Genomic DNA, 16906 nt, shown 5'->3' with positions numbered 1-16906 from the left:
TTTTGCAAAGGTCCTTGAGGCTATGTGGTGCTACAAATATTGTGAGAAGAATCCGAAATGCTTATGCATTTTGCATAAACAAAAGTACATATTTGACAATCACTAAAGAATCAAAACAGCTGCCATTAAATCTCACTTCTTGTGCAGTAACTACATTTTCATTAAATTCTTAAATTTTCTATTATAAAAACTGAATACGGGCAGAAGTCTGGAAACACAAATATTTATCCATACTCTCCTTTTTTCCCCATACTTTTCCAAACCCTGTAGGAACCCTGTTTTTCACATGCACTGGTGTTTAGGAAAGTTCTACAGGATTTTTTGTGTCATCAGGTGATTTAGAAGAATAATATCAAATGTGCCTTTTTACCCTTTTAGCCCCATTGTACCCTGCATTCTGGCCTAAAACGGCACAGTTTGACATGTGAACTTGCTCCTACAAATTTGAAAGATCTGAAGCCAAGAACCTGGTAAATAGCACTTATAATATCCACCGGTACCCTGTAAACACAATTTAGTTTCCCAGCGGGCTGATCGGAGCTTGTGGTTTTTACAAGTGCTTTCGGGGTTTTGTGTGCAGTAGGCATCAGATGGCCAGTACTTTGACTGTTTTGTCGCTTTTGGAGCTCAGCAGCATGGGGACCACCCTAGTGTGCACTTGATAATGGATGTAGCACTTTGTAACTCCCGGGAGACTTCCACACGGTAGCCTCTGGGAACATGAAACATGAGGCGTTTTAGTTCGAAAGTTAAATTTAGCGTTGTTTATCATCACCTACTGTGTTTTTGATGAGCCCTGTTACAGATTTAACCACTATTTTCATGTGGTTTATCTCTTCTGATTTCCATATTTGGTGCTTGGCGACAAAAGCAAAAGCATTTGTGTGATCATCATGCTCTTCTGCTTTGACTGAATCGATTGTTTGGCAGGAAAGTATGTCCGCTACATTTCAGCAGCTGTAAACAGCTGGAAATCACACAGACTATGGGTACACATGAGTTTATATTAGTACCCGACTAAATGACTGCTCGTATGAAATATGACCAGACTATATAAGCTCAGCTGTCTTTTTCATAAACACTGTTCATGCAATGCGGTTTTGCATGGCATTACATTTTAGGAATTTATATCTGCGCTGCTTTCCATTACACGTCAATGTCTGTGACTTTTTTAAAGCATTAAAGGCACAACAGTCTTGACCTTTCTGGTTGTATTATAGTCAATATTATAATTTTAATATAATCAATTGAAATGATATTTAATTCATAGCATTAAAAACATTTAAGTATTAACTCATTTAAATTACGAAGTATGATATGTCCCACATTCTGCATCCAATCCTGTTACAGCATGATTTCCTTCATTGCTTAAATTGTTTTCATTGCATATTGACACCATTATTTAACATAATTTAGACTATCAATTAAAACTTTGATTGCTTTCATAAAGCATATTTATGTTTTTTTCATATTTTGAATAACTTTTTCATATTTCAGTTTTCACTGTAATTTTAAAGTTTTGCATTTTGTTTTTAATCCTTTTTTCTATTCACTTTTTTATTTTTTTTATTTCAGTATTTTTTATTCTTTTTTTTTTTTTACTTCTGTATCAGTTTAGTTTCCTTACATCCAGATAAACTAAATGACAAATGTTGAAATAAAACATGTTTCATATTGTTTATATTTTATTTAATTTCATTTAAAGGTTTATATATGTGTGTATGTGTGTGTGCGCATGTGTATGTCTGTATATATATTTTTTTAAAATCAAAATTTTAATGATTTATTGGACAAATATATATTTTTTTATTTTAATTTTTTATATTTTTATAATATTTTAATTTTTATTTTTCTGAAGTGATTGTTTTGAACAGTTATTAACCTAGATATTATTTTAGGAAAATAGTCAAGAAATAAATTAATTTATAGGAAAAGAAAGTTTTATTTTTGAAAAAAATGGCCCCAAACTCAGAACGGCCTTAATTTTTCATGCTATGGATTCAACAAGTTGCTGGAAACATTAATTACAGATTTTGGTCCATATTGACATAACAGCATCACATAGTTACACATCCATGATGCGAATGTTCCATTCTACCACATCCCAAAGCTGCTCTATTTGATTGAAATTGAGTCAAGAACTTCAGCTGATCATCCTGACCATGTGAACATGCCTAAAAGCATTGAGTTACTGCCATGTGATTGGTTGACATTTGTGTTAACAAGCAGCTGTACAGGTATACCTTATAACCTGACCTGAGTGTATACATGTTTTAAGGAGTTTCAGGCCAGGAGTTTGTTACCCTATTCATGAAAGGTGACCGTTGTTACATACTTATGTTTTTTGTGTAGACGGTGGAACGAAGAAGCTGCGCAGCACCATCCGGCGGAGCACAGAGACGGGTATCGCTGTAGAGATGAGGAACCGTGTCACACGGCAGGGCAGTAAGGACTCAACAGATGGCAGCACCAACAGCAACAGCTCTGATGGGACGTGAGTGTGACCCACCATCTCACACACTTAATCACGGCAGCCGAATACATTAGATCTCAAAAACATACCCACAATTCAAAATTAAAGACAAAATTTTATAAACATACCTAACTGGCATGAAAATAATGTCACAATTCAAATATGGTGCAGGACTTCAAACAACTAAGTAATAAAATGTGTAAATAATAAGTAATAATTAAAAAAAGGAATATTTTTTTTCATCCTATTAACTGATTAATCAAAAAAAGAATACACAGATTAATCGGTTGTCAAAATAATAGTTAGTTGCAGCCCTAAATATGCTCAAATCTTGACAGATCCCATTAGACCCACTCATCTGTGTGTAATATGAGGTACTGTCACAGTAAATGATGAAGTAGCAGTGTATATTGCACTGGTTAGAAACAAACCTGCTTTGTATTGATGAGTTTGATTGATCACACATTTCACACATCTCACCGGGTGTATTTCAGGTTCATCTTCCCCACAACTCGCCTTGGCCCCGAGAGCCAGTTCAGTGACTTCCTGGACGGTCTTGGTCCCGCTCAGATCGTGGGGCGGCAGACATTAGCCACACCGCCAATGGGTAAGACACATGCATACTGGCCAGAATACACTCAATACAAAAAACACCAACGTGTTAATAAAAAAGGGATATTTTGCATTTTTATTTATTGCTTTTAATTTATAATTTAGCATTCTTAAGTTTAATAAGTTCATATTTAAGTACAGATATTTTAAGGCGAGACACTGCAGGTAAATAGGGTAATAAAAAAAATAACTAATATTTATTGACTTACCCAGTTGATTGATTACATTGATAATTGCAAACATTTTTTTGTAGGTTTAAATATACAAATTAGTCATTATTTAATGATATATGCGCTAATTTGCATACATTTCTAGTACAAAAATCTGAACACTGAATGAAGTCAGTTTCAAAATGCTTGTTTAATTTTTTTTTTTTTTGACATTAGAGTCATATGTTTTTATAGAGGGAATATTGGGTATCTCATTTTTGTCACTCCATAATTAAGAAAATACTTAGAACAGACAGAAAACAATATATTTTCAATTTTTTGGGAATAAAATGTTGTATATAATCAAGCAAATTATATACAGTACGAACAAATCCCTCTATAAAAACCTTCAGGATATAGACAGAAATAAAATAAAATAAAATAAAAAAGTTTGGTGTGTGTACATGCTACTGATGTGGAAATTTATGCCTCAGTGTAGGAGAAAAAACTCATTTTGAGAAAACACCTTTTAAAAATATGTATTGTAATATTTTCTTTCCACTAGTCTGAAAAAAACACTTTATGAAAAACCAAAAAGCCCAAAAACTTGATAGATGCATGAGAAACAGTGTTTTTGCCTGCAGTGTCTCCCCTTAAATGTACTAAATTGCAACTTTTGTGTAATTACTAATATATTCAGATACATGGGATTTCAACAGAAATATAATTACATTAAAGTATATTTTAGTTTATAATAAATGCTTGTCAGTATATTCAGCAGTACACTTTGACAATATTTTAACAACAGAAGTAATTACGAAATTATATAAAGACACTTACGTCTTATTTATGTGGATCAGGAGTGCTTAAAAATTCAGCTAAATGCATTTTATTTAATTGCAATTAACAAACATTAAAGTTCAGAAACGATTCAGTTCATTATTATATTACAGTCCTATAAATAAAAAAGGGTTATTTTGCATTTTTGTTCTAATTGCACATTAAAATATCTTGGCCCATGAATTGATTAGACTGGCAAATATTAAAAAAGTTTTAAAAATCACTTTATTCATCAATTTAGAAATAGACAGTCAAGTTGAGCACACTACTACATGGGGTATATGCTTGCAAATGTAGTACACTCTAAATAATTTAGAAAAAAGGGCACAATGTACTGTATTAATATAATGGAATTGTCCAAATAGATTTTTTGAATTTTGAACTTGTATATTGAACTTTGCATTGGTGTTTTGTGTGTACAGTAAATTTGCAGCACGGTATACATACTATAAACTGTAGAAATAGCATTTTACTGTGCTATTCTGTATCATTCTGTCGCACTCAGCAGATTGTCAATCAATTTTTCTGCATAATAACCAGATCTGATAAATGTAAACCTTTCCTGGGCTCATGGTGACTGAATTAGTCTAATTATGTCTAAATATGTCTAATTCCCACTTTTACACTCTTAAAAATAAAGGTGCTTCAGGATGCCATAGAAGAACCTTTTTGTCTAAACGGTTCCATAAAGAACCTTTAACATCTGAAGAACTGAAAAAGGTTCTTTGTGGCAAAAGAAGGTTCTTCAGATTATAAAAAGGTAAGAAAGAGATGGTTCTTTGAAGAACCTTTGACAGAAAGGTTCTTTGTGGAACCAAAAATGGTTCTTCTATGGCATCGCTGTGTAAAGCACCTTTATTTGTCAGAGCGTATGTTCAAATATCAAAGCAGAAACTCTCAGAAGTGGAGGTTGTATCTTGTTCTTTGTCTCCACCTGCTGTTGGTTTCATCCCATTGCAAGAATTTTTCCATAAGCTGTGGTTTTCTCTGTGTAGGTGATGTTTACATTGGTGTGGTGGATAGAGGAGGTCAGTTAGAGGTCGAGATCACGCAAGCCCGAGGTCTGACCCCTAAACCAGGCTCAAAGAACATTCCAGGTAACCCACTGTTAAACCATGATTGAGTTGTGTTGTTTTATTTACATTACCTGTTAGATCACTGTTTCATCATTTTATGTTTTCTTCTGTATCAGCAACATATATAAAGGTTTATGTCCTGGAGAATGGAATGTGTCTCGCTAAGAAGAAAACCAAAGTGGTGAAGAAAACCCTGGATCCAACCTTCCAGCAATCCCTGATGTTTGATGAGAGCCCGCAGGGGAAAGTGCTACAGGTATTATGAGGCAAAATCACTCCAGTTATCCTTCACAAATACATTCTTCAGAAAACAACATACTAATGTCTAAATATACAGCGGTACCAAAAAAGTATTTAAAGGGTCATGAAACCCCCGTTTCAGCACTGGTTAGTTCTCACCACAGTTTTGAAAAATGCTGCAAAAGTGGGCATGGTGCGCTGCGGAGGGGAGAGAGGGGAGAGAGTCAACTTTTAGGCGGTTCAGACAGTTTCATTTAACTCCCATTGAGTTAACAACACAAATAAGTGCACAGGCATTTGCACTCTGCAGCGAAAACATATGAACGCGCTGTTGCACCTCTATTAACTTTTTAAGGCTTATTTTGCGGCATTTATAATCCTTTTGATGGGTTGCGTCAAGGAGTTGTAAAAACCTCTATTACACTCACTTTATGAATGAATCGGGTTTGTGCCGAACTCTTACAAAGCAAACAAAAACAAACACTCTCCTTCCATCCATGAACGTTTTTCTCAGTTAATATATGCAATCTCACAGTTTGAAGCGTCTGTCATAGCAAATCAACACGTGCTGTCGTGAATAATTAGGCGAAGCATCTTCTCATAGGATAAGAACGAGCAGCCTCATGAATAATTATGAGACACCGAGGCGTCATCGAAGTACTGTAGTCCGTTGCCACGTCACAAACTGTGACGTCAACACAATGTAGATTTTAAACCCCGAAGATGAAAATAGAGCAAAAAGTTCCAGTTAACCAGTTTTCTCCAACATTTAAAATTAACAGATGCTAAGGTTGTCATCTATGATGTGCAACACAAACACCTCTGCTCAAATCTCAGAAAAAGTAGTCCGGGGTGTCATGACCCTTTAAGGACATATAAAGTTTTAAAAATCTTTGTTGATGTTGATAGTGTTTAAATTAGTGCTGTCTATCGTTTCAAAAAGATTAACTAAATAATCTGACTTTTTTTTCTAAAATTAATCGTGATTAATCCCACCTAACTTTAAAGTTTTTAAATATACTCTTATATTGCAATAATTTCACATTCAATCTTCAAATAACTGTAGAAAAAAGATAAAGGCAGTATATTTTTTTTTTATATTTGTTACAGTTTTTTATGACTGAAGGTGAGTATCACTCATACCAGTATTACTAATGTCACTAGGAAATATTATTTTCCTAGTATTTATTTATTGACTATAACCATTAAACATTACAGTATAATTGAGAGCTATCTTCACATATCTAACACATTATTTACCTGTGCCCTTCAGAAAGTAGGAAATATACAAAAAATTAATAAAGTTATCAAACACTTAATACTAAATTAAATACAGATGAATCCTTAAAGCTACAAAAGTTACTGATTTCCTCTTTTTTCTTTTGTTCTTTGATTAACAGACATCACAGCAGCTGGGTTATTAACTTATTTGGCTGCTATCACTTTAAGAGCTGCCACCGCTGAACATTGCAAAATATTTTTAACACCATTAAACTGGAAAAATTAGTCACTTGAGTTAACATGCTAATTTTGACAACACTAGCTGAGATATTACTGTTTTCTCTTTTATGGTTTACACAATTCATATTCAGTACAGCCTTAAAAAGTGTAGTATAACAGAGCTTTTATTATGATTTATTGTTATTTATGATAAACACCGCATTTAAGCAATCTTAAAATAGTAGCTATGAAAGACAAGGTAGGATTAATCACGATTAATTTTAGAAAAAAAAGTCAGATTATTTAGTTAATCTTTTTGAAACGATAGACAGCACTAATTTAAACACTATCAACATCAACAAAGATTTTTAAAACTTTATATGTCCTTAAAGGGTCATGACACCCCGGACTACTTTTTCTGAGATTTGAGCAGAGGTGTTTGTGTTGCACATCATAGATGACAACCTTAGCATCTGTTAATTTTAAATGTTGGAGAAAACTGGTTAACTGGAACTTTTTTGCTCTATTTTCATCTTCGGGGTTTAAAATCTACATTGTGTTGACGTCACAGTTTGTGACGTGGCAACGGACTACAGTACTTCAATGACGCGTTGGTGTCTCATAATTATTCATGAGGCTGTGTGTTCTTATCCTATGAGAAGTCGCTTCAACACAACACTAGCTGAGATATTACTGTTTCTCTTTTATGGTTTACACAATTCATATTCAGTACAGCCTTAAAAAGTGTAGTATAACAGAGCTTTTATTATGATTTATTGTTATTTATGATAAACACCCCATTTACGCAATTTTAAAATAGTAGCTATGAAAGACAATATATATATATATATATATATATATATATATATATATATATTCTAAACAAATCTAGATCTAATTACCAGTGGTTTATATGGTATTAAAAAGTTTCTATTTAACATTATTATTAATTTAGCAATACATTATTGTTTAATATATATTATTTTTGTCTTTTGTTTGATTACAAAATTTATCTTAAATTATTTTTAGTATTTACAATAAAATTCTTAAAATGTTTTAAATTTGCAATTTTTTAAAGACGTAGTACAGTTCAAAAGTTTTGAGTCACTAAATTTTTTATTGTTTTTGAAGGGCTCTTATGATTAAAAATACAGTAAAACTGTAATATTGTGAAATATTATTACAATTTAAAATATCTATTTTCTATTTCAATATATTTTACAATATAATTTGAATTTTCAGCATCATTACTCTAGTTTTCACATGATCCTTCAGAAATCATTCTAATATGCTGATTTGCTGCTCAAGAAGCATTTCTGATTATTATCAATGTTAAAAACAGTTGTGCAGCTTCATAATTTTGTGACATTGTTTTCAGGACTTTTTGAATAGAAGAACAGAACAGCATTTATTTATTTATTTATTTATTTATTTATTTATTTATCTACATTTAGAATGTTTTGTAACATTATAATTGCATTTACTATCACTATTTTGACACTTCCTTACTGAAAGTATTATTTGGAAAATTTATTTTATTTACTCTTTTCTAGCAAAAGATTTCAATAAAATTTAAATAATAAATTATACTGTTCAAAATGAAGACAGAAAGTGTCTAAAATTTTACACACACTTTAAAATGTATGAATGTCATTGCATTACAAACTCTAATTAGTCAAGTACAAATGTTACAGTATATTTGTGGCTGCTGTGTATTAAACATCTCCACATGCTGACCTTTCGTTTATGACCTTTAACCCAGGTGATCGTGTGGGGCGATTACGGCCGCATGGACAGCAAGTGTTTCATGGGAATGGCTCAGATCCTCCTGGATGATCTCGACCTGTCATCAATGGTGGGCGGCTGGTACAAGCTCTTTCCCACCTCCTCTCTGGCGGACCCCAGCATCGGCCCCCTAACACGCCGACTGTCCCAGTCCTCACTCGAGAGCGCCACCAGCCCCTCGTGCACCTAGACAAATCCACGTCCCCTTCTAAATTCGCCCGTCTTCTCTATCTCTATGTTTGTATCTTTGTTCAATATACCCCGCCACCAACCCCAAACGCATGAACACACAGCCAACTCGCACGGAGCTGGAACGCTGCTCTTTACTGATTCAGATATTAAGAGCTGGATACAAATCAGGCGTGACATAACACACACACACCCTCGCAGATGGATATGGGTGTAACCAGCAACATGCAGCCGTAGGATAGTCAAGAATCTGAATCAGTCATGGCTAGTTACATGCAGATCCATTGTCCACAGGGGCATTTAATAAAAATATTCCTGACAATGTAGCATTCGTGTTGACGTCACGTCACACAGGAAGCAGAATGGGTTCTCCAAGACTAGTAGTTCCCAGACCCTCAAGGGTCAGTCATTTCTCTATGCCAAACCCGAACAAAGTTTTATTTTTTAAAAACCAAAGCAATTCTTATTATCTGTAGTGCTATATTATAGAGTATGGATATGTAGCAGAGTCAGTGACTTAGATGAAATGCAAAAAACAAAAACGTGTTAGAAAAACTCGTAAGGTGCGGTCACATTAGTGAAATTTAGGCGAAATTTTCCGAAGTCGCTTTCAAACCGAGCAACTTTTGGCGCTGCAATTTCGACAAAATCTGCGTCACATGGAATGACGAGAATTCGCCTGAGAAATTTCGCAGAGTAACGTTAAATGTGATCGCACCTCTAGACTACATACACAATTAAACTTTTAAAGGGCAGGGTTTTACTCCACATGTCAGGTTATTTATTAGAAATGCACACGATTTCTGTCGCATAAAGTAGCGTATTATTTTTTTTCGTTTTCGGAGAGCTGAATAAATAAATATATAGATCGATATTTGTGTTTATGTATTAATCGACTGCATTCTGCACGTTAACTAGCAACCCTTGTTGAGCAAAATATGTAAAGTGCTATTTTAAGCTTGCCTTTAAAATTACGTAGACTTATAGACGGTAGGTTATTTATTTTGCTAATGTTTCAATCTCACGTTTTGTCTGAACAACACCGTCTGCACCGAGCTGCAGACGTACGAACCCTCCGAAGGAGAACCAACTGTCCTGTTAAACCAGCAACCCTCATACACAGCTGCATTGTGGGATACGCCAAACAAGCGAGAAAACTTTTCTTGCAGCAAGTAGCGAAGATTTCTGGGAAGTTGGAGCCGCACTAGACTTTACCGCCTCAAGTAGTTTTGGGTTTCTTTCTACCAGCATTTGGAACTGTTAAAGGCCTTTCCCATTTCCTGTAACTCTCAGGAGGTCACGCTGAACAAAACACACACACGCACGCAACAATATGAGGACTGGTGATGGGGTCGCTCTCTCAACAGGATCTTGAAGCCCACAACAAATGGTATTCTGTAAACTCCTGGACACTTGTTTTGGTCTTTGAACTTCACCATTGTGACTATTCCTGTCCAATCAGCAGTCTTCTTTAGCTTCGTCTCTGAAGCTGAGATGGTTTCTTCAGTTGATCTTCGGTGTTATGGAGACTTGTGGGAAAAAAGCAGCACTGTAGGTAAAAAAACTAAGTATTCATTCCACTCCTGTCAGCCTCCTAGATTTGTTTTCTTAGCTCCTCTGAATATATCAGAGCCGGAGAAGGTATCTTACATATCACAGTAACTCTGTACCATCATTTTATTCACATCAAATCTACTCCAGATTCATATGTGACATCGTCAGTAAGAAACAAAACAGTATTCATTTCTAAATTCCCATATGGATCATTTGCCATAAGAAATGTTTAGAATTTAATCTGTTCAAACTCTCTTTGATGGAAACGCACAAACTCTCTAATTCTCTGGTTTGCATCATGCTGGTGTTGATAGATCTGCTTTTACAGGCAGATTATGAGACCGTCAGCATACCGTTTCATCCGATTTATCATTTTCATCAGCCTTTGAAGTACTTTCGTATTGTGTTTTGTACATGCCGTTTTTTCTATCTGCAAATGTCACTGCTACTCCAATCAAGATGTACAGCACAAAATATATGAGCATTTCTCTGGATGTTTATAAGAAAGTGTGCCTCACATTCCATACTTTCAAAATCTCTTTTTGTCTTTATTGTTTTATAAATTATCCTACGCCAGTTTTTCTCAACTGGTTTGGCCATTGGACTTACATTTTCAAATGGTCATCAAACCCACTTTTTTAGGAGATATAATACAGAGTGTTTTCACTACGCATCATCAATCGGCCATATTGGCAGCACAGAAATGTCAACAATTCCACTGAACCGAACAAAACTTGCATATTTTGCTGATTATTGCTGCTGAAAATGGTCAATTATTGTCACGTTTTGGGCTGTACTAATCGGTCGGACTAGGAAAAACATCTGGAGTACTACAGACTGCCAAAAGTTATAACAAATCAAGGAGAAGAGTGCAAAAAACTGTCTGAGGAACAAAAGGCGTTTGGCCAAACTAAATCAGGATTTCCAAGGCAAGAATCTTGACCACATTTGTGTTGCTCTTATCATTTCTGGTCAGGTAGGTGAAATATTAGGCTAATATCTTAATTAATACTGCTCATACGTATCTTTACCACTAATTAACTTTAGTTTGCCAAAATATTTCGCCCTTTCCTGCTTACTAAGTCCTTCTCTAGATGATTTAGCAGTTTTTTCCATGGTTTAGACAGCATAAATTAGCAGAACGACATATTCAGTAGTACATTAACCTTGAAATCCATGATGTTGTTTATATCGGAGTATCGCCAGTATGGCCGCGAATCCGGGTAACTGAAATCGTGACGTAAATGCAAAACCTTAATAACATCTGACAAGACAGGATAGATCGTTTTCTAAGGTGAGAGACTTTTTTATTTCGTAACAATTTACGAAAATAACGATAGAATAATGACGCTGACATTAAGCCTCACAAAATCTCATCTGACCGCTGATACTGAATCGGGATAGCGCGCAGTCCAGAAATGTCAACACTCCGCTTCCACACACGTCTTTCAAAATAAAAATCTTGCATCAGAAAAACATTTAGTTTACATTTAATTACGGGCTATTGTTGATGCTGTTTTTTTGACTGTACACTCTGCAACCCGCAAGTTGAGAAACACTGTCCTAGGCCATTCCTCAAACTTTACATGCACACCATTTCAATGCATCTGGGAAAATGTAGATTCTATAAAACGCTTATTTATTACAATGAATGGTCATGTTTGCATACAGAGATTTATCTTTAGGTCCTGAGGAACATTTGGTCATTATTTGATTAGAAATCTTTTCTCTGTTCATTTAGATGTTTTGCTTCACAAAGAATCTTTAAGGACAATTTCAAGTTTTATTGCTAAAAGTCATGCACACTAAAATTTGCATTTTAATTGTTTCTAAAGTAAAGTTGCACCAAAAAAACAGGTCTTTACACTTTCTTATTTTCATCTGAAACTGCAAAATGTTGCATTTTACCCATGCCAGTCATCTCACAATTGACATATTTAGAATATTTTACTGTTCAAGCTCGGAGGTTTTGCCTTTAAGCATACAAAATGAGTTTCTGCTACCTTTCACATACATGTCTCGCTTCTTTTGTATTTGCACAAGTTTGATTGTGTTGCACCTTTCTCTTTTCCACTAACAGACAAATGTCTGTACATTAAATTAGGAACAAAAAATGACTTCTTAATTGTAACTTAAAATGAAATTGTATTACTGTACTGAAAACAAATTGTATTTGCAGCTGAATGTTTGTCCTTGGTAAACACATATGAAATGACTATTAGATATTGATATTTTTTCTATGTAATTTTACGTACTTGGGAATTTGGGATAATATACATGTCCCTTTACTGTACAATGAAGTAGTTACAAAATCTTACTGGTCTTGCATTTTTGCAAAATGAAAAGAGTCTGAATGCATGAATATTTGTACTGTACTGCTCTATTTTTTCAGGTGTAGTGGATGGATGTAGTTTGTTGCAGTTCATAGCTAAACCAAATGCAAAATTGACAAAAAATAACAAAAAAAATTAGATTTGCAGCGTCCGGATTTCTGCGGTTTGGATGCGTTTTGATATTTTATCATGGAATGAGAACGAGCAGATCTGTTTTGTTCTGACAGTAATCAGATACAGCTATCAAATGCTTCTGTGATGTGTTGATAATCTGTAAATACAAATCCCTAAGTATGATGTTGTAATTTCTGAATAAGATACCAGAAAAGTGGCTGGCATCTGGTTGGTTTAAATGCTTGGTGTTGAACTACGTCACGCTTTTATATGCGAGACCACTTCATGCTTTTCAGTTCATACTTGGTGAAGTCTGAGGAGTCTTTTTCTGGCAGTTTTATGGCATGCGCAGTTTATGTGTGAGTGTAAGTAGGTGACACCAGCTTGACTGGGGAATGATCTTAATACACTGAGAATACAGATATCAATATCAACATGATGTAAGCTGAATAAACCTGACAGAGCGTTTCTGTATGGGCTCATAGCGGAAACAGCTGGATGTGGTCAACCTGGTATTCATGCTTACTTTTTTATTTGCATTCAGAAATGAACAGTAGATTGTAAAACTGAGAATGATGTGTGAATCTGGACATTTATATTATGAGATTTTGCTTCGTCAGGTACTGTATGATGTATATAAATTCTATAAATGTTGACAGATTGCTTTAATTTCAAATAGGAATGTAATCCCTTTATATCTTTCTGGGCCTTTTAAAGGAATAGTTCACCCAAAATGAAAATGTACTCACCTTTCAGGCCATCCAAGATGTAAATTAGTTTGTTTCTTCATCACAACAGATTTGCTCACAAATGGATCCTCTGAGGTGAATGGGTGCCGTCAGAGTGAGAGTCCAAACAGCTGATAAAACATCACAGTAATCCACAAGAAACTCCAGTCCATCAATTAACATCTTGTGAAGTGAAAAGCTGTTTGTTTCTAAGAAACAAACTTATCATTAAGGCATTTTAACTTAGTCCATTATCCTTGCTTGTAAGTTAGTAATTCTGGACTGTTTTCACTGTAAACAGTGCTTGATCTGTGCATATTTCTCTCCTTAATCAGGTGAGATGAAGAACGCTCGCATTTTAGCTGGAAGCAATGGTTTGAAGTTAAAAATCATCTTAATGATACAAACATGCAGCTTTCAGCTTCACAAGATGTAAATTGATGTGGCGTTTGGACTCTTAGTCTGACGGCACCCATTCACTGCAGAAGATCCACTGGTGAGCTCAAGTGATGTGCTAAACTTATCCAAATCTGTTCTGATAAAGAAACAAACTCATCTACATCCTGGATGGCCTGAGGGTGAATACAATTTCAGCAAATGTTCGTTTTTTGAGTGAACTACTCTTTGAAACCCATGTGAAGTCTTTTTATGAACCCCTAATGCTGTTTTTGTTAAGTTTGTGAACAAATATAAAGATTAATGAGGAGATATCAAGCTTTTATCTTATTTTTGTAAAATGAGTTATCTTATAGAGTGGTTTGTTGGATGAAAGGCGATGGCTTGTTTATTGCCTTACTTGAGAGATTATTATAAGGCTTAGAAATGTTACTGAAAAGCCTTGGGTGTTTTGCTTTGATATCATTAGTGATACTAAAGTATCTCTAACTTGAATGTACGTATTAAATATTTAATCTTACTGTATTATAAAGCATATTTGGTTTACAGAGTGACAGAATAACATCTTTACCGGTATGTGTTGATGTTTAAAGGCTTACATGAGCACAACATCCCTGGTATCTAATTTAATCTGTTTGCTCTCTCTATTGATTTGAGCATTCAGTTTTCCTAGATATCAGTTGTGCTTATAGGTGAGATATAACATTAAGTGCATGCCTGTTTTTAGTCATTTACATGATTGAGATTTGTAAAATGATCTGGAGAAAGTAAGCATTGTATTTTCTTTGCAGCATGTTTGTGTTTATTTTCTCAAAGAGCCATGTGATGTCTTAAAACTAAGCTCTATTTTTTGTGATTACACTTACGTAAGACATTGAATTCAAGAAAATAATATGTAGTTTATTTTATTCGTATTATCTAATTACAACCTTGAATTTATTCCACTTTTGGGTCGGACTTAAAAGACTGTCATTGGCAATTTATTTTACAAATGCAAAGACGGTCATTTGTAGTCTGTTTTCTCGTCCATGTAGCAAAGCTGTTAGCAGCTCCTTTGTTGTCACCATAAATCAGCCATTCATATTATTCATGACATTGTGAACAGCACAAGACACTGTTAGGACACACTCACCTTCTCAGACCGAGGTTTTCACCTTTCACAAGAAATGTAGCTACTTTGAAAACGGTGCCCAGTTGGATCCACTGTATGTAACCCACTTCGGTTTAAGTCTTGCACTTTGAGAGAGCACGATCAAAGATTTATCAGAGCAAGAGTAGCCCCCAAAACTTTTAGAAAATGATTTGAGCTGACAGTGCGCTGCTGTTTAGGATAACAGAATGGTAAAGAGCAGTACGGGGAAGCTGTAATTTTATACTTGTGCTTTGTAAATGTTTTCTATGTGCAGTATTTGATAATGTAAAACTGGTATTTTTGTGGTTTGTACGCTGCAGAACTGATTATTTAAGGTGCACGCAGTTTTGTAAGAAAAGGTTGGGAAATTTTGACAAAAAAATCATTTTGACTGAAGCCTGTATCTGCATGCATATTGACTGCTGGAAGCTGGAGGTCAATAAATTTTATTTGAATCATATCGTCTTTGTGTCTTATTGGAAATCTGTGTAAATAAATGGGTTTTAATTTTATCCTTGGTCCATGTGACCCTGGACCACAAAACCACCCATAAGCAGAACAAGTATATGTGTAGCAATAGCCAATAATACATAGTATGGGTCATATTTCATGCCAAAAATCATTAGATTGTGTTCCATGAAGATATTTTGTAAATTTCATACCATAAATATATTTTTGATTAGTAATACGCATTGCTAAGAACTTTATTTGGACAACTTTAAAGGCGATTTTCTCAATATTTAGATTTTTTGCACCTTCAGATTCCAGATTTTCAAATAGTTGTATCTTGACCAAATATTGTCCTGTCCTAACAAACCATACCTCAATGGAAAGTGTATTTATTTGGCTTTCAGATGATGTGGATCTGGAATCTGGTGGTGCAAAAAAAATCTAAATATTGAGAAAATCACCTTTAAAGTTGTCTAAATGAAGTTCATAGCAATGCATATTACTAATCAAAAATTAAGCTTTGAAATATTTACGGTGGGAAATTTACAAAATATCTTCAAACATGATCTTTACTTAATATCCTAATGATTTTTGGCATAAAGACAAATCGATAAATTTGACCGATCCAATGTATTTTTGGCTATTGCTACAAATATACCTCTGCAACATAAGACTGGTTTTGTGGTCCAGGGTCACATATAGGTTTATACTTAGAAGAAAAATGTCACCTGCTCACCCACACCACTCAACATACTTGAGTTTAAAAACAAATTGCATCATTTTATTTGGCAAATAAGGAGTCGCAAGATATTTTCAACAATACAGAGTAAATCAGAAAGATGAAATATGTACACTAAGAAAGCTAAGAGTATGTTAAGTGCAGTTTTACATATAGGCCACAGCATTTGGAGTGAACTGCCTGAAATGCCTAATGCTCTCAGGCGCTGTACAATAGGGCAGTTCAGAGACTGAGCACATCCTCTTGAAGGGTTCACTGGAGGGACTACAGCCATCATTCATGTAGCCTAAACTGTATATAGGAAATGAAATGTGTGAATACGGTCTGCTAAAACTGCTGTATGATGTCTGATGGGGCCAGTTCCATGTTCTCCTCTTGGACCCCAAACCGCGATCTCCATTTGCAATGCCCACAGATGCGTTTTCCAAATTCCGTGTTGCACAAAGTGCAGGTGTGTGCCTCACGGGGGGGCTGCTTTCCCGCTGCAAAAGTGACTCAATGGAAAACGGGCTGGTAAACTTCTGTTCTACCTCGGGGCGTTTGCAGGTCGCCCTGTTTTCCGTCACATTCTTCACAGAGGGAATTTCAATGTTTTCATAGAAGTCAGGGAAGACGTTGCGCAAACCACTGAAGTGTCGCCGCAGTATTTTGGGGGT

General features: G+C 35.0%; 1 protein-coding gene across 1 annotated transcript in view; it reads left to right on the top strand.

The window, feature by feature from the left end:
* Positions 1 to 15521, top strand: part of rims3 (regulating synaptic membrane exocytosis 3) — an 86396-nt gene extending 70875 nt beyond the window's left edge. Inside the window, exons 3-7 of the mRNA XM_051136421.1 lie at positions 2353 to 2494; positions 2968 to 3080; positions 5070 to 5171; positions 5267 to 5406; positions 8593 to 15521. Coding sequence (XP_050992378.1) covers positions 2353 to 2494; positions 2968 to 3080; positions 5070 to 5171; positions 5267 to 5406; positions 8593 to 8805 — 710 coding nt within the window. The 3' untranslated portion in view covers positions 8806 to 15521. The remainder of the gene's footprint in view (positions 1 to 2352; positions 2495 to 2967; positions 3081 to 5069; positions 5172 to 5266; positions 5407 to 8592) is intronic.
* The last annotated feature ends 1385 nt before the right edge of the window (positions 15522 to 16906 follow it).

This window comes from Labeo rohita, chromosome 19 (genome assembly GCF_022985175.1).
Source record: "Labeo rohita strain BAU-BD-2019 chromosome 19, IGBB_LRoh.1.0, whole genome shotgun sequence".
Lineage (NCBI taxonomy): Eukaryota > Metazoa > Chordata > Actinopteri > Cypriniformes > Cyprinidae > Labeo > Labeo rohita.
Note: the sequence above shows the minus strand (reverse complement) of the source record. Positions and strands in the feature narration are given on the sequence as shown.